The sequence below is a fragment of the Vulpes lagopus genome, chromosome 1, assembly GCF_018345385.1.
Source record: "Vulpes lagopus strain Blue_001 chromosome 1, ASM1834538v1, whole genome shotgun sequence".
Classification (NCBI taxonomy): Eukaryota; Metazoa; Chordata; class Mammalia; order Carnivora; family Canidae; genus Vulpes; species Vulpes lagopus.
The window spans coordinates 68,572,025-68,590,503 of NC_054824.1; the positions used below are offsets into that span (position 1 = coordinate 68,572,025).

An 18,479-nucleotide genomic window follows, 5' to 3' on the forward strand; every position below is an offset into this window, starting at 1 on the left:
ACCCCAAGATCTTTGGCAAAAGCCTTGTGTTCTTTGTTCGAGCTTGTTTTGAGGTACATTTTATTTATGCTTTGGATTAGCCTTTTTTTTTAATTTTTCATTTATTTATGATAGAGAGAGGCAGACAGGCAGAGGGAGAAGCAGGCTCCACGCAGGGAGCCCGATTTAGGACTGGATCCCAGGACTCCAGGATCACGCCCTGGGCTAAAGGCAATGCTAAACCGCTGAGCCACCCAGGCTGCCCTGGATTAGCCTTTTTTAAAGGAGACTCCACCTCAGCCTGGAGCCTGACAAGGGACTCAATCTTACAACCTAAGGTCATGACCTGAGCCAAAACCAAGTGTGAGGTCTGTAGCCTTTCAACTATATTAAAAGATGGAGGGATGAACTTGCCTCAGCCCATCTCGGGAATAAAATGAAGTCTTAAAAACCAAACAAACCTACCAACAGGGAAGTGCCTCAGGTCAGGAGGATGGAGGGCCTGGAAGTTCCCACAGCCTAATTCTGCCCCATTTGCTAATAAACTCCTAGAAAACAGCAGCAGTGAATTCAGCAGCATCGAACAGGTCTACTTGTGTTTCCCCAAACATGAGTAAATCACTACCGTCGGTATGGTTGAGGCCAGACAAGCAAATCAAGTTGTGGATTAATCCTATCTAAACAATCTAGAACCCAATCTCCATTTGTAACTTTTTGATTCCTATAGACCAAGAGCCCAAATGCACAACTATGCAGAACAGGCCCACCCACACTGGGTGCCAGAACCTTCCTTCATCAGTGTACGGCTACGGAATGTCACTGTCAGTTCACAGAGCGCACCCCCCCCGCCCCCAGTCACAGCCAAGACAGTAACGGTAGCACGAGGATTTATTAAAAGGTCTTAGTAAAGGCGCTGGGGTTTGCCCATGGTGCTCTTGATGTACAAAGCCCGGACGTTCTGCCAATTCTTCTTGAGCAAGGACACCAGGAAATTGACAGCTAAGTGGATGTTGTACACAAGCTCATCGTCCGTCATCTTCACGTGGCCAACAGCCACTGCCAGACATAGCACCTGTGAGAGAGTCCAGTCAAATCAGGCCGGCCGGCCAAACAGAAGAGTCAGAGTAGGCACATCTAGAAGCCAAATGACCCATCCCTCCCCACTCCAATGACCTAGTGAACAGCACCCGGACCCCAGGCCAGGAAAACCAAAGGCACGTGGAAAGCTTCAACCCTGCTCAGTGACTGTCACATGTCCTACGTATCTGTAGAAATATGAGCCGGGACTCCCATTCAGAGAACATGGATGAACTTTAGGACTGGTGGTGCCACCATCACCAAAGCTTAATCTCTGCAATCCAGTCAGACCTTCTTACCTTCTTCATCTGGAATTTGATGGTGGACTTCACTTCATCCACTTTGGCCACCATGTTCTCATTGTGGGTCAGCAAGGAAGGGAACTTGCCAGCTTTATTCAGGCCTGGACCCAGGATTCGTGGAATCTGCTTGATCAGAGATTCTGAAGCCAAAAAGGCATCATACTTCTTGGCTGGTAAAAAGAAGACATCGGATGCTCAGGATTCTGGCCCCCAAAAACAACCTCTGAACAGAGTTTTGTCAACCAACCACCAAAGTAGCCTCTAACCACTTACTGTACTCTCTCCATGTACAATGTCTTTTTAATCCTCTCCTTATTCCAGCTTGTCCCTATCCCCTGGCCTTTTACTGGCCCGACATTCACAGAAAACCTGGCTTTGGAAACCCAGGCTGACCGGCTCTCTTCACGTTCCAATAGTAGATGCACATGCTGGTTAAGACTCCTGGGTTCAATGCCTGCAACTTTTCTATTACATGAAGAGTGGGGCACCTACTTCCTTTCTGTAAAATGCTTAGACTACTTATGATAAAGATGCGTGAAAAAAAAAAAGAACTTTAACTAGAAATCCCAACTCAGAACATAGCAGCACCTCACTAGTCGACTTAAGGGAACTTGCCTGTTCAGAAAGACTCCTCAAAGCAAATAATAAAAAGGAACCTTGAAAGATTATATAAAGCATCACTCCCTCAAGTGACTCCCCCGTAACAGATCCTTTCCATGATTCTGCCCCCCCCCCCCAATCGTTTTAAAATCCAAATGGCAATGTCACTTTTCTACCACTCCCGTGACAACCGTCTGCCGGAAAACAAAGCCACCCCAAGCCACACTCACCCAGCTTCTTGACTAGTTTTTTATTCTTGTTGAGTTTCTTCAGCGCTTCAATGTCCATGTGGGGAATGTCCACTGCCTTGGCCTCATCACAGTGTTGCTGGTCCCCCAAAACACACACAGAGAACTTGGGGCGGGGGGTGGACTTAAGCCTGCGTTTGCGGGGAGGGGAACAGCACCGGTCAGGCCCAGCCCGAGCTCCAGATACAGGCGAAGGGGTCCGGGGCCGCTGCAGTTAGAGCCTTACCCAGCACGTCCACTTTCACCAACAGCTAGTCTGGCTTCTCAAACTAGCCGGCGGGCTCGGCCAAGGCCTCCCCACGCCTCCCCTCTTATTTTAAGACCCAGGGTGGGGGTCCGTCCAGCCACGGCTGCCCGGGGCAGGGGGTCTGAACTGCCCGGGCGCGTCCGTGCCCGCCCGCCTCAAGCTCAACAGGAGGCTCGGGCGGGAGGGCCCGGAGGGCCGGGTGGGGGCTGAACGGTGCCAACCTGACGGTGCCCGAGAAGCGTTTGTCCTTCTGAGGGTCATAGTTCTTCAGGCTGATCTGCAGCTCCACCGTCTCCAGAAACCTTAGGGAAGGCAACAGAATCAGGCCGCCGCCCCTCCACCCGCCGGCCCCCCCCCCCCGCCGAGGCCCGGCTTACTTCCGGCGCTTGCGCTGGTTCCCGTGCAGGACCTCCCGCACCGCCTCGTACAGGGTGTCGCGGGAGACTTTGCTGCTACGAGACAGAAGCAAGGCGAACGCTCAGCACCTGGGCGGCCGCATCAACACCCTCGGCGTGGCCGGAACGCCCCCCAAGGGGAATCCGGGCACCACGTCCGGCGACCTAGGTGCGACCGAGATGCAGGCTCCGAGCAAGAGACACCTTACCAGAAACGCCTCTCGGCGAAGCAGGGGCACGGAACCCCGATTCGGCCCGCAAGCCTCCCTCCCTACCAAGGTGCCAGTGACCGCGGATGACGGTGGATGGCTCCCCAAGCGCCACTCACCTCATGGCAACTCCGCCGCAGTAACCGGAAAAGAGAGTGCTTCAACTCGCGCGTGCGCTCAAATAAGGCTCTTGTTCTCGCGAGATGCCTTTGCCCGTGGTTTCCCTCCGGAGCGCGGCCGGGTCGCTCAATCTCGGGTCGCGCCGCCGTCCATGGCCGCTGGAGGGCGCTGCCGCGCGTAGCACAGCTAGGCTGGCTCCGAAGCGGGCGGGGCGGGGCGGCGGTCCTGGGCGCCTCGTGGCACCCGGAGACTGTCCCCAGTGGCGCCCCTGCTGCCAGGCACGTAAGAGGCTGGCCCTGGGCACCTCACCGGGATGGCCACTGAGAGCATGTAGCTCCCGCCTATTTGTCCCTTCACGCCTTCGCGCGCCTGCTTCGTCTCAAAAGCAGGCTTTCCCCCTAACCTCTCCCTCCTCTTGCTCTGGGGCTCATGCTTTCAGAGTAAATCGTGAGAAGGGAAATGTCATGAAAGTTCTGTCCCGGGCACACTTCCCTTACTCAAAAAACAGCCCTGATAGGGCAGCAGTGAGTGGTGTCACACAGTGCTGCACAGAACATGAATAAATGAACTGGACAACTCTGGCACCTTCCCCTTGCAGAGCGGTTCACCAGGAAAGATGCCCCCTGTGGTGGTGGTGTCTTTGGTTTTCCACAAATACCCAGAGTTAATAGGAAGGCATACCTGTTTTGTTTTGTTTTTTAAGATTTTATTTATTTGAGAGAAAGTAAGTGCACACAAGCAGAAGGATCGGGAGGGGGAGAAGTGGACTCCCCACTGAGCAGGAAGCCCAGACTGGGGGCTCTATCCCAGGACCCTGGGATAATGACCTGAGTCTAAGGCAGACACTTAGCCAACTGAGCCACCCAGGTGCCCCAAACCCCTGCTTTTTAATAAATTATCATCCAAGTCAGAACACAGAGGGTCGTAACATATACTTGAGTGCAAAATATATTTTTTAAATGATTATTTATTTGAGAGAGAGCGAGTGCACAAGCACAGAGGGAAAGGGAGAAGCAGATTCCTTGCTGAGCAAAGAGCCAGATGCAGGGCTTGATCCCAGGACTCCGAGATCATGACTTGAGCCAAAGGCAAACACTTAACCAACTGAGCCATCCAGGCGCCCCTGTGCAAGATATTCATGCTGAGCACACAGGTCATCTCAGGGCTCCTGAAGCATCATTCATCTACTCTTGGTCTGCTCTGACCCTACTGAGGCCTTTCAGAAAGTTTCTGTCCCCATCAACTGATGAAAAAGTGACAAAGAGTGAGCCCAAAGGTCAGCAGCCTTGGGAAATAAAGCTCATCCAGCACCCTCAGCCCAGGAAGCATCCCCCCTGCTGGCTGGGGGGGCCAAGTGGCCTCTCTGCATCCTGGAGCAGGAAGGCACCTGACCCCTGGGATGGCCAGGCTCAGCCTTTTTCCCCAGAAAAGGGGTCAGGGGATGGTGCTGAGGACAAAAGTATTCTTCAGGCAGCTGGTGGGGGAGCTCCAGGAGTGTGGTCTCTTGGTGGATGGTCAGGGGCCCAGATGTCTCAGGGCGGCCTGCAGGGACTTCCTCAGGAAAGTGGTGTTGAGCTCTAGGGCTGTGGCCAGGCCCAGCCTCTGGATCTCAGTGATCTGGGGAGAAGGAAGAATCATATCAGCACTCCAGCAGCTGATCCTTCCCCTTTCCCCTCTGTCCATGGCCCTGTTTAGGAAGGAGAGAGGAATCCAGGACACAAGGACAATGGAGGAGATATCTAAATGCATTACTTTATCATCATACATGATTATGCAAGGTCTTTGTATTCAAGTGGACCTGGGACCAAATATGAACTATACAACTTACTAAGTCAGCCGCATTAATAACACTTGACAATTATTGGGTGCTTACTATGTAGCAACACTTTATAAACATAACTTCATGTAATCTGCACAACCCTCCCATTTTAGAGATGAGAAAACTGAGGGACAGAGATACTCTACTGTGGCTGCCACATTCCTTCGGGGCCACACTATTCTTCCCTGACCTTTTGCTACAGCCTCCTGACAGGTCTCTGCCCTGTATCTTCTCTCCGATCCCCACTCCTTACAGATGCCAGAACAGAGGCTGGCAGAGGCTTCTTTCTAAAATGCAAATCTGACCAAGTCACCCCAGCTTCAGCTGGGCCCTGGGGTAACTATAAATGTCTCATATTGGATGCCCTTCCTCCAGGATCTACAGGGTCTCCAGAGGATCCAGGATTCTCCTGAAATTGTACATAACATGTGTTCAGATTTTTCATTTTTCTTGGAGGATCTATAGCTTTCATTAAATCATCAAATGGGCCTGTGACTCCCCCAAAAAGGTAGGGACACTTGACCTTCAAGATAAAGTCCATGATCCTCCTCATAACCTATAGGGTCTTCCATACAATGATGGCACGGCCTGGCCATGGATGACATGAGAGAGGTTAAACCTGGATCCTCCTCTCTGGATCTCAATTTCCTCATCTATAAAATGGAGCTGTTAATAGTATCTTCTCATTGGGCTAACACCTGAAATAAACTAGCAAGGCCACATAAGCAAAGGGCTTTAAACAGTGCCTAAGACATAGCAGAGGCTCTGCAATATTACCTCGTGGTGTTTTAACTCTGACCTAGAACCTCACCCCTACCACCATCCACTCTCATGTTTTCAGGCCGAAGCTACCATCTGTAGATCCCCCTGGATGCTCACAGTTTATACTGTTTTCTTTGCCTGAAATGTCCTTTCCTCAGTCTTGGCCCTTGACCACTACTCACCCTTTCAGAATTGAGAAGCCTGTCCCAACCACAAACAAGGTTTAGTTGCTTCTCCACCACCACCACCACTACCACCACCACCACCACCACCACCACCAAAAGCACCCCCCCCGCCCCCACCTCTCATCTTTCCAGATGTGATGCCGATCTGTTTATCATCTCTCCTACCCCACTAGCCTGGCACCGGTGGAGAATGTCAAGTCAAGGACAGGAACTGTGCTATGGTCACTCTCGATTCCCCAGTGCCTCATTCACCATCTGGCCCATGGCAGTGTTGCCTGCATTAACGACCTCCTAGCAGTCTCATTCCCCATTCTGAAGCTTGAACTTGTAGTTTCCCTGGCTAACATTCAGGGTGTCTTCCCTGGCCAACATCTAGATGTACACCCTCATGGGCACACTCAGAGCAGCAGGACCAGCCCTCATGGCCCTTCCAGTACTCACACTGGCCTGATACTTGGTCATCACTGTCAGCATGAGCTTGGCATAGGCCATGGAAGTGGTGGCTGCTGGCCCCTCTCTACAGAGCTTCTCCATCAACACACTGAACTTCTCGGGGGTTATCTCCACCTGCACACATTGGGAGATGGGACAACAGAATAAGAAAGGGCTCCAGATTCAATTTCAAACTCTACCACTTCCAACCTAGGTAACCCCAGGCAGGTCACATAACCAAACTGAAGCCTCAGTTTCTGCATCTGTAAAATGGGGCTCATGACATCTAACGCTAAAGATGATGAAAAATATTAAATGAGATAATGCACATAAAGCCTGGCATATACATCTCAGCCCTGTTTGGAGTCCCAGGGGGGTACTGCCAGCATAACAATAGTTGTCCTTAAAAATTTAATAAATACTTATCATGCACAGGGCACTGTTCTGAGCACTTACACTAATTATCCATTTCAACATCACCCTGGCCTTGTGTGGCAGGTATGATCATCATTCTCCTTTTGCAGATGGGGAGACTGAGGCATAAAAACGTTAGGTCAAGTTATAAACAAATGAGGCAAAACTTTAGGTAGTGATATGGAAACATTGCCAAAATATACTGCTAGGTTAAAAAGGCAAAGTACAGAGCACTGAGCTTGGTATGTTGCCGTCCATGAAAAAAGTAGGGAAAAAGTAGGGGCACGTGGCTGGCACAGTTGGTTGAGCATCCAACTCTTGGTTTTGGCTCAGTTATGATCTTAGGGTCAGGAGATTGAGCCCCAAGTCAGGCTCCCACACTCAGCAGAGTTTGCTTGGAGTTTCTCTCTACCTCTGACTCCCCACCCCCTGCTACTGCCCCATGCTGTCTCTAAAATAAATAAATGTTGGGGCACCTGGGTGGCTCAGTCAGTTAAGTGTCTGCCTTTGGGTCGGGTAATGATCTCAGGGTCCTGGGATCAAGCTCCACATCGGGCTCCCTGCTCAGTGAGGAGTCTGTTTCTCCTTCTCCTTCTGCCATTTCCCCTTCTTCTGCTCTCTCTCTCTCGAATAAATTAATTAAATATTTTTTAAAATAAAGAAAAGAAATAAATCTTAAAAAAAAAAAAAAAGCAGGGAAAAAGTAAACTTAAACATGTGTCCTTGAACACAAAAGCACCTCTGGAAGGGTTCCCCTGAAACTAGTAACAGTGATGAGCCCTGGAGAGGGGAACCTGGATGGATGATTCACTGTATCCTTTGAGCTTGAAAACTTGTGAACATAGGAATCTATGATGTACTCAACAATAAAAGAAAATTCACACACACACATCAAAAGGTCCCTCCCCAAGGCCACGCAGCTAGTAGGTAGCAGAGCCAGGATGTACAGTGTGGTCAGCTTTCTGCTTTCAGCTTTTTAAGCCCCAGGACTCACCCACCGTGTAACATACCTTGCTGTGGGGCAGCTGCTCTGCTCGCCACCCCTGGAAGGATCAGCAACCCGGGAGGCCCATGCCTGTCCATAGCATTGGACTACCCTTCAAGGCAGTCTGCTCACCTGCCGTTCCAGGAGTGACTGCAACACCAAGAAAGTCTCCTCCTTCCAGGGCAGCTCTAAGATCTGTCTGCAAAAAGCACAGGCCCTGCTGAGAACAGTGCACGCCTGGGTACCTACTGTTCCTACCATAAGGCAGGGCAAGGCCCTGGGGACAGCCTAGATCCCCAGCCAACAGAGGAAATAGTCAGAGCCCCCTGATGCTGGCAGCAGCCAGCCACTACTCGGTGCTAGGAAGGCTACAATACAAGACTCCTGGACAGGATAACGGAGGATCTGATGTGAAGTGTATAAGGTTCCCTAAAAAATGAGCAGGAGTGAAAAGTGCCTCTTGAGTACAAAAGGTGAGGGTGACCCAGGGAAGAGGATGATGGTGCAGTGAGATATCTACAAGGCTTTCTAGAAAGGGCAGCTTTCCCTGCAGAACCCAATCCACGGGGAGGCCCACTCCAGCAGTGCTTCCCAAGCTACAGCGCCATCTTCCACTTGTGTGGAGAGGCAGTGTGTCACACAGAAGAAGTGTGGCTTCTTGGGTGCTGGGCCTTGAATCTGATCCCAGGCTTTAATACTTGCTGGCTGTGTGACCTTCGGCCCATGTCCCTTAGCAACTCAGAGCTTTAGGTTTTCTGTCTCTAATAGCACCCACCTGACAGCACTGCATGAGCACTTCCTGAGAAAATGAATCTAAAGCACAGAGAAGGGAGCAGCCTGGATGGCTCAGAGGTTTAGCCTGCCTTTGGCCCAGGGTGTGATCCTGGGGACCCAGGATCGAGTCTCACGTCAGGTTCCCTGCATGGAGCCTGCTTCTCCCTCTGCCTCTCTCTCTCTCTCTCTGTGTCTCTCATGAATAAATAAATTCTTTAAAAAATAAATAAAGCACAGAGAAAGGACTCGGTAAGTGGTGGCTGACATTTAAACAACTGTTCCCTTCTCGTGTGAGAGTTAGTGTTTATTTTATTAAAAAAAATATTTTATTTGACAGAGAGGGGGAGCAGTAGGCAGAGGGAGAGGGAGAAGCAGGCTCCCCACTGATCAGGGAGCCTGACATGGGACCTGATCCCAGGACCCTGGGATCATGACCTGAGTAGAAGGCAGATGTTTAACCTACTGAGCCACCCAGGTGCCCCAGAGAGTTAGCATTTATATTTCATGTTAGTGTCAATTGGGTCTTAGCTACTCATTTGTTTCTACATGGCTGGATCTTGACTTCCCAGTTTTAATACCCAAATTTAACACAAATTTAATAACAATTTTTGAGCACTTACTGTGCTGAGGTCTATATGCATTATCATATTTAACATCTAGAAAAATCCTAGAGTGAATATTATGCCCATTTTTCATATGAGGAAAATCATATGAAATCATATGAAATCATCTCAGAGAGATGGAGAAACCTGTCTGAATTCACACAAGGCAAGGCTGGGATTTAAAATCCTGTCTTCCCGGATCCACAGCCAGTGCCTTACTGTGCCATGTTCCAGCTACACTGTGAACGGCTCGAGTGGGGACCACCAGCCCCTTCTCTGTGTCCCCCAGGCATCTGGCCTGGAATGCTGGAACCTGGGGCTTGGGCAGGGTCAGAGTGGGAACTGTGGCGGGGAGGCACAAAGCCCGGCTCAGGCAACAGTGAGAGGGGCCTCCGCTGTGCTGCCACCTGTCTTTCAGGTACAGGGCCTGGTATCCAGGCAGCTCCAACTCCAGAATGCCAAGAGCAGACTTGGCCAGTGGGAGGGGGTAGGGGCAGGGACAGCATGCAGGCATGTACACTCACCCCAGCATTAGAACCTGTGTGTCTGGCTCCAGGGCCTCGTCCTTCATAAGGCAACACAATAACTCTGTTTGAGCTGGACCTGGGTAGGGGACAACAGGGCAGGAGGTCTGGGGAAAAATGGCAGGAGAGGATAGAACACAATGCCTGGCTCATTACAGGGGAGCATAGTCAGGGAAGCAAGGCAGCCTTATTGACTGAATACACAACTGCCAGGGCCCCCCAGGAGTGAAGGGTGGTGGGAAGAGAAAGGGCAGAGCTACTGGGCCCAGGGCTGGTTCCAGAATTACCTGTTCCCGGGGCCTGGAGCACAGGGCCAAGGAGGGCTCTGCAGACAGGATAGGCATACTTGGCACAGAAGGCGGTCAGCGCGGTCATGAGCAGGCGGGAGGCTGAGGAAGTCAGGGAGAGAATCTACAGCCAATGGGGAAGGAAATATTAATTAATTCATTTCTTCTTTCCTTGAATGAATGTTTGTCAGACACATTTCAGACGGTGATACATGTTGCAAAGAAAACACAAAAGTTCGAGACACCTGGGTGGCTCAGCAGTTGAGCATCTGCCTTCGGCTCAGGATCTGATCCCAGAGTCCCGGGATCAAGTCCAACGTTGGCCTTCCTGCGTGGAGCCTGCTTCTCCCTTTGCTTGTGTCTCTGCCTCTCTCTGTGTGTCTCTCATGAATAAATAAATAAAATCTTAAAAAAAAAAAAAAGAACTTTTGTGTTTTGTTTTTAAAGATTTTATTTATTTATTTATTCATGAGACACACACAGAGAGAGAGGCAAAGACACAGGTGGAAGAAGCAGTCTCCATGCAGGGAGCCGGGCATGGGACTCGATCCTCGGACTCCGGGATCATGCCCTAAGCCAAAGGCAGATGCTCAACTGCTGAGCCACTCAGGTGTCCCATACAAAAGTTCTTTTATCTAGAACTCACATGGATTCACCCATTGGAAATGACACAGAGCTCCCAAATCCCTTCAGCTCCTGGAAGGATCTGGAGCTCAAGAGAGAGGAATTAGATGGCATGTGGATAGATGGCCTGGAGGTCCATGTCCTCCGCCTGCCCCAGGCTGCCTCTGAGAGTCCAGATGCCTTACAAGGTGGGGAACCCCCTCTCCCAAGCACCACCCTTCTGAGGGCTCAGATGCTCTTCCCCATAGTCCCTACCATGCCAGGTGTTATCACAATGCCACCTACCCGTCTAAGAAAGAGGCTCTTGGTCAGAACAGTAGCATTGCTGAGGCTGAGATCTGGGGAAAGGGACAGAAGCCAGGTGCAGAGCTGCAGGAGAGCTGGATCAGAGAGCTGTGGGAGCTGCAGCTGGGCACACAGCAGGTCCACCTACCAAGCAGGAGAGGCCACAGACACACTCAGTCTGCCTCTGCTAGGCTGTCTCAAGCCAACTGGGCAGCAGAATGAGTAGGGCAAGGACACTCCAAGGTAACATAAGGCAGGGAGAGCTCCTCATAGGAGGAGGATCCAAGATCAAAAGCACAAAGGATGACCTTTACCCAAGAGACCACAGAACCCAACAAAATCCGCTCCCCAAATTCCCACACAAGGCAAGGAAACACAGACCTAAATGGAACAAGGCTGGGGAGAGGGGATGTACCCTCAGGGCCAGGCAGTCTTCCTGGACTCACCTGGCTGGGACTGCATTCATGGAGAAGCTGTAGCTCAACCGGCAGGGCACCCTCCAACCCCTGGAAAAGGCAAATCTCATGTCCCGGCTGTGGCAGAGTTGGGGGTGAGGAGCCTGGACACTACCAGAGGAGAAGGACTTGTCTGGGGTTAGATGACATATCTGTCCTTGGGCCAAGAGAAGTCCCTGCAGTGATTGTCTTCAGACTTTCACTCTGACCCCCATTGTCCAAACAGCCTGTGCTTCCCTGGGCCTGGCTAAGGTCTAGACAGAAAGTGGAAGGGCGATGGTGAGCAGGGGCCAGTTACCTCCCCCAGCGTCTTGAGCAGCTGCTGCAGTCTGGGAACCTGGTCCTGCAAAGAAAAGCCCAGTCACTGCCAAGTCCCTGTCAACACAGTGTGGTCCCGGGGCCCAGTCCTAGCCCCCTCCCCCGAGAAGGCTCCAGATCAGTGGGAGCTAATGGGCAAGGATGATTCAAGAGAGTCAAGAAAGCGAAGCCTAAACCTTGAGAGGAGCTTAAGAACTCAAAGTATAGTAGACAAGGCCCATGGAAACCCAGCTGTCTAGACTTGTCCCCTCTGTACTCATCCTAATGGGGGTAGACCCAGGGCTTAGGTTGGGAAGACAGGCTGGATGCTGGCATGATTCCACACCCTCTGCGCAGAGGAGCTTTTCTTCTTGCCTGGCATCCTTTAACCTCATGTTGTAGATTATTAGGGCCAAAGGTTTCCCCCTCCACTAACTCTTCCCACCTCTTGCTTGGGAGTCCATGGAGCAGAAACTATATTCCCTGAACCCAACACCCCTACCCCAGCTCCATAGACTTGTTACCCCAGTTGGGAAATAGTCTCCCACCGAGCCCTCACCTGGATAAACCCCCCACTCCTGGAGGATCACTCTAAACCCAGCCTCCCCATTCTAGTACCTGGACAGGTTTGGGCAACTCCAAACTCTCAGCTAGGTCCTTAGCAGCCTCCAGACTCTGACCAGCCTCACTGGGCTTGGCCCTGACACTCTGGTTCTTAATGGGTAGGGCATCTCCTTCATCTGCCAGGGATTCCAAAGATTCAGGTTCACATCTCTCCTCCTCCTGACCTTCTTCCTCTTCCCCTTCCAAACACCGGAACTTTTTGGGGGCACACTCGCCCTCAGGACTGGTAGGTCCTTCCTCTCGCCTCTTTCTACGTTTCCCAGGTTGCTGAGAGTCCCTGTCCTCCTTGTCCTCCTCTTCTTCCTCTTCAGGCTCTGGAACCTGGAGCAACTTCAGCCTCCTGCCTCCCCGGCCCAGCCGCCTACACAGGCCTTGGAGCCGTCCCTGGCAGCTCTTAGACAGCACAGACACGCCCTCAGTCGATAACCCCGCGTTCAAATCCCTCCGCAGCAATTCCCCCAGGACCCAGAGCCAGGCATCAGGGTCAGGGCTTTGGTCTTGTTGTGCAATCTGCAGCACAGGGAGTAGTCCATTTTCAGGCAACAATGGCCGAACAGCCATCAGCAGGGACATCAGATTCCTCTGGCATAACGGGGGCAAGCGCAGCAGCAGTGGCTTCCTGGGCAGAAGGAGGACAAGCAGTTAAGAATATCTTGCTGGGGGATCCCTGGGTGGTGCAGCGGTTCGGCGCCTGCCTTTGGCCCAGGGCGCGATCCTGGAGACCCGGGATCAAATCCCACATCAGGCTCTCGGTGCATGGAGCCTGCTTCTCCCTCTGCCTGTGTCTCTGCCTCTCTCTCTCTCTCTCTGTGACTATCATAAATAAGTAATAATAAAAAAAATTAAAAAAAAAAGAATATCTTGCTGGAAGGAGCACAGGGCAGACTGGGTAAAGCTGGGTGGCAATGGACAGACGGGGTGGCTAGGAGGCAGTACCCTTGGGTCAGGGTGGATGGAAGGGGTCAGCAGGAGAGCCATTCATTTTTATTTTTTTTAAGATTTTATTTATTTATTCATGAGAGACAGAGAGAGAGAGAGAGAGAGGCAGAGACACAGGCAGAGGGAGAAGCAGGCTCCATGTAGGGAGCCCGACGTGGGACTCAATCCCAGGTCTCCAGGATCAGGCCCTGGGTTGAAGGTGGCACTAAACCGCTGAGCCACCAGGGTTGCCCAGGAGAGCCATTCAAAAGGCATTCATCGAGCATGTATTTTTTGTTGTGGTGGTTAAGCCAGTTTGAGTTCATTTTATTATTCCTAAACAGCCAAAAGTTCTCTGAACAATTCAAATTTTTTTTAACAATTCTTTTTTTAATTGAGCATGTATTCATATATTCTGGGCTAGGCTGTTTTTTGACGTGTCCTATTTTGGCTCAAAAAAATCCACATTGAGGGGCACCTGGGTGGCTCAGTGGTTGAGCAGCTGCCTTCAACTCAGGTAATGATCCTGGGGTCCTGGATAAAGTCCCATATCCGGCTCCTCCCAGGGAACCTGAATCTCCCTCTGTCTATGTCTCTGCCTCTCTCTCTCTCTGTCTCTCATGAATAAATAAAATCTTAAAAAAAAAAAATCCACATTGAAACCTACTCTATAAAAGACCCATGCTTGTTTTACATAAAAAAAACTCCCTTCCCAAACTTTGCATAAAAATAATCCTTCAGGGGCGCCTGGTTGGTTCAGTATGTGACTCTGTTTTGTGTGTGTGTGTGTGTGTGTGTGTGTGTGTGTGTGTTTAAGAGTTTAATTATTTATTTAAAGTAAACTCTACACCCAATACAGGGCTCAAACTCAGGACCCTGAGATTATGAATCACACACTCCACCGACTGAGCCAGCCAGGCAACCCTGGAGCATGTGACTCGTGATTTCAAGGTCATGAGTTCAAGCTCCACATGGTGGGAAGCTTACTTAAAAAGATTAAAAAAGGGGCAGTCTGGGTGGCTCAGAGGTTTAGCGTTGCCTTCAGTCCAGGGCCTGATCCTGGAGACCCGGGATCGAGTCCCACATCGGGCTCCCTGCATGGGGCCTGCTTCTCCCTCTGCCTGTATCTCTGCCTGTCTCTCTTTCTGTGTCTCTCATGAATAAATAACTAAAATCTTAAAAAAAATAAAAAAAGATAGATTAAGGCCCAAAATAAAAATAGTAATATTCCAGGATGTGGTGCAGTGCTTACTCTGCAGCCCTATTAGCAATTCCCTTAGCAATTCCCTGGAACTTACAAGGTCACATCTAGCTCTGACATTCCTGTCACCCGAGTTCCTGAGAGGCAGAGGCAGTCTCTCCTTCCTCCATGTCCCAGTACCCAGCACAGTGTCAGTCCATAGCAGGCAAAGGGTACACATTTACTGAATGAATTAACTCTCTGAGGATAAGTCCAGAGATAAGCAAGGGCTACTTTGGACAGAGCAATGTAGCTGTCTCTGATGCACAAATCCAAATGCCGTGTGACCTAAGGCTTACTGGTGTGGCAAGCAAGTCATGGGTACACCAAGCCCACCTGGCATCACACCTCTGCTCCTCTCTATGTGATTCCTCAGGGCTGCTTGTCATTACATACAAGGGGCATCTGGGATGTGTGAAAGAGAAAAAAAATATTTGACTTTGATTTCTTTGTGAAAAACACTAAGTGAGAGAGAAAACTAAGGTAAAAGTTCAAAAGATGGTCAATTTGTGGTAGAGGATATTTAGAAGCACAGAGCTGGGGGAAAACCCTACTTCAAAGGCTCTTAACTTTTTTTGTGTGCATGAATCCCCTTATCAGAGTGTTAAATGCAGAAAATAAAATACATGGGATTATGAAAGAAACCAATTATACTGAAATAAAGTTTTAACCAGGGACCTCAAATTAAGTTCCCCTCCTCTAATTCTGTCCAGAAAAAGCCAGACAGCTGAATGTTTATGGCCTCCAATTTGGGGATGCAGAAAGTTCCCCTGACTCATTTCTTTCTTTCTTTCTTTCTTTTTTTTTTTAAGTAGGCTCCATGCCCAGCCTGGAGTTCACTGTGGGACTTAAACTCAGGATGCTGAGATGGAGACCCTGAGATCAAGACCTGAGCAGAGATCAAGAGCCCTAAGCTCAACTGACTAGCCACCCAGGGGCCCCTCTCCTGACCCATTTCTCAAAACAAATTCAAAGTAGGGTGTGTGAAGACAATATTAGAATTTCCACTTCTACTTATCTAAAACATGAGAAATTAAGTATTACAAATATTTAATGTATGGAATGGCCCTTCATAGTCCAGTCTCCAGCCTAATTCTGAGAGGAGCATCTGAGTGCAAAGACGGCTCTTCAGCCCCCTAAAGGCTGAAGGGGACACTTCTGTCACTTTTTCTACTTCAAGTATTTTGGTTACTTAGGATAATTAAATGCATTTATGGATACTGAATTATGTTCTTTAACAAAACCAACCTCACTAAATGGACACACAGTTTATAAAGATGACCGAAAAGGAACTGAATACCAGTAAGGGAAGCCCATCAAATAAGAAAATGGCAGAGCTGACCCTTCTGCTCCTAGCAGAAATTCAGTCACATAGAGGCAAAAAAGAAACAGGAAAGAAAGAAAGAGGAAATAAGAAAGAAAAGAAAGAAAGAAAGAAAGTTCAAAGTCACCTCAAAGACTGTAAATTATCAAGAACACCATCCTTAAGAAAAGTGATTTTGCCCTAAAATGTATACTGCGCTTTGAAAATTTGACATCATAAAGCCACCCTTCAGATGTCCGTTCTGTCACCACAGCTTAAATTTCTTCTTTTTGGGACACCTGGGTGGCTCAGTGGTTTAGCTCCTGCCTTCGGCTCAGGGCGTGATCCTGGAGACCGGGGATCGAGTCCAGCATCGGGCTCCCTGCATGGAGCCTGCTTCTCCCTCTGCCTGCGTCTCTGCCTCTGTCTGTGTCTCTCATGAATAAATAAATAAATAAAATATTTTTAAAAATCAATTTCTACTTTTGTATACTTTACAACGTAGGTATTTTTACTCCTGCGTACACTAGAGGTATGAGTGCGATTGCCTTGGAGCGGGAAGCATGCGGTCAGATCCTTAGAGTCCACCGGCTTCCAGCTCCTCATTCACGCGCAGGCTGGCGGCTCCCGCCGCACCAAGGCGGTCCTCCAGCAAGGCCCGTGGGATGCGCTCCTCCTCCCGGGGTGCGCGGCAGGGATGCCGGGCTGCGGGCCTCGATCTCCTCATCTAGAAAGTGGGGTGGCGCCACCCCCCGCCTCACGGCCGAAACGCGGCGCTCCGCGAGCAGGCGACTTACAGCTCCAGGCGACAGTCCGGGCCCTCCACGACGGGCTCCTCCCGGCACAGCGCCTCGAGGATGCGGCCCCAACCGAAGGGCTCCCCGCCGCGACTGGCCAGCGCCCGCAGCAGCCCCAGGCCGCGCCGCGCCCCGTCCGGCCCCGCCTGCAGCGCCCGCAGCAGGAGCTGGGCGGGGGCCTCCAGCTGTGCCCAGGGCGCCGAGTCTGCGCCCTCCGCCGGAGCGGGTGCCGCCTCCGAGGCCGCCATGCCCGGAGCCGCCGCCGCTCTGGTTCCTGACCTCGGTCTCGAGGACCCGGGAAAGGGCGCAGGACGCCAGCGCCTGCCCTGACGCGGCGACGAGCCTCTTCCGGCACCTGCCACCTGCGGGCCTGGGGGCTCCGCGGCCGAGAGCCAGCCAGAATCCCGCGCGCCCTCAGAAAGCACGAAGGAGGCGTGGCTAGGGGCGGGGCCGGACGTGAAGCGAGGGGCGAGGGCAGGCCGGAAGGGGCGGGGCCACAAACGGTCCTGACCATAGAGGCGGAGGAACGGAGTGAAGGGGCGGGACGAAGGCCGAGGGAGATCCGCGGGTGGGGCGGGGCCACTGTGGGGGCGGGGCCACAACGAGGGGGTTTGCTTGTGGGCGGGGCCATGCGGGAGATGGTGGGGCGGGGCGGGGCGGGGCTCGGTGGAGGGACGTATTAACCCTCACCTTTGTTCCTCTCCTGCTCTCTGAAGTGAGGAGGCCGGGGATGGAGTGCAGAAAGGATGTCAGGGATCCTGTTGTTCGGGAGCCAAGCATCATTTAATCTTAGCTGATGTCCATGTTATGCGCATCATGGATTTTTTTTTTCGCATCATGGATTTTAAGATAAGATTTTTTACATTTTTTTAAATGTATTTATTCTTGAGAGACCCAGAGAGAGGCAGAGACATAGGCAGAGGGAGACGTTTGTTCTGACGTGGGACTCGATCCCAGAACTCCAGGATCACGACCTGAGCCAAAGACAGATGCTCAACCACTGAGCCATCCACGTGCCCCCTTGCAATAAGATTTAGTCACAGTTTACCACCCCACACTGACATCACCTCTTCCACAGGCCATCAACTGTCATCACCAGGTTTCAGTCCTCTCCAGAAATATTTGACACACTATACTTGAGAATAGGTTGGTAAAATACTCTATGGCCAAAGGCTTTGCTGAGAACTTCCTCCCCAAGTCCAAGAAGCCAACTTGTCTTGTGTTGTTTATAAGGGCCCAGGAGGGCTCCACCTCCCAAGGTTTCAGTGTAAAGAAATCTGCTGGAGAAGGCAAGCTTCTAGTGAAGTGGGGGGAGAAGAGGAATCACTGCAGAAGATAAGAATATATAGAGAGGGGAGAAGAGCCCCCCCAGGATCCATCAACCCTACTTTGGGTTCCAGTCTGTATTTACCATTCTCCCAACTTCTGCAGCTACACACATTCATTCATTCAATAAACTTTTACTGATCACCTAGGGTTGGGGACTCAGGGAGCAAAAAAGTGACCCTCCTCATTGTTGCTGATGCTCTAGAGAGGAGAGACAACTAATAAGTTAACGATAGAATGTTTGATTGTTATTAGTGCTTTCAAGAAGAATATAGCAAGGAAGTGAGACACAGTGAGGTAATCTTTAAGTAGGTAGTCAGGCGAGATGAACTGAAGAAGATAAGGAGGCAAAACAGATAGACATCTGTGGGGAGGTCATTTCAGGCAGAGGGAAGAGCACATGCAAAGGCCCTGAGACATAAGTGTGGCTGGAGCAGAATGTACTTCCTGGGGAGTAATCAGAGAAGAGGTCAGAGAGGTAACTGGGCCATCTCTTGTGAAACCTTGATGCAATACTTTGGTTTTCACTCTAAATAGTATGTAAGCCAAAGGAATATCTTGTTCATTTTTAAGTAATCTCTACATCCAATGTGGGGCTTGAACTCATGACCCTGAGATCAAGAGTTGCATGTTCTACCAACTGAGCCAG

The 18,479-nt window shown here is 50.7% G+C and overlaps 2 protein-coding genes across 2 annotated transcripts; both read right to left on the reverse strand.

Moving 5' to 3' along the window:
* Window positions 1-849: 849 nt before the first annotated feature.
* Window positions 850-3,312, reverse strand: RPL10A (ribosomal protein L10a). The gene is made up of 6 exons (XM_041766972.1): window positions 3,177-3,312; window positions 2,831-2,905; window positions 2,675-2,755; window positions 2,189-2,337; window positions 1,356-1,528; window positions 850-1,051 (listed from the first exon to the last, which is right to left on the reverse strand). The coding sequence occupies exons 1-6, from the start codon at window positions 3,179-3,181 to the stop codon at window positions 881-883; spliced, it is 654 nt and encodes a 217-aa protein (XP_041622906.1). The 5' UTR covers window positions 3,182-3,312; the 3' UTR covers window positions 850-880.
* Window positions 3,313-3,464: 152 nt separating this feature from the next.
* FANCE (FA complementation group E) lies at window positions 3,465-16,950 on the reverse strand. Its single transcript, XM_041766957.1, has 10 exons — window positions 16,505-16,950; window positions 12,241-12,865; window positions 11,624-11,668; window positions 11,317-11,376; window positions 10,871-11,014; window positions 9,962-10,085; window positions 9,675-9,753; window positions 7,907-7,973; window positions 6,385-6,510; window positions 3,465-4,794 (listed from the first exon to the last, which is right to left on the reverse strand). The coding sequence occupies exons 1-10, from the start codon at window positions 16,750-16,752 to the stop codon at window positions 4,693-4,695; spliced, it is 1,620 nt and encodes a 539-aa protein (XP_041622891.1). The 5' UTR covers window positions 16,753-16,950; the 3' UTR covers window positions 3,465-4,692.
* Between the last annotated feature and the right edge of the window lie 1,529 nt (window positions 16,951-18,479).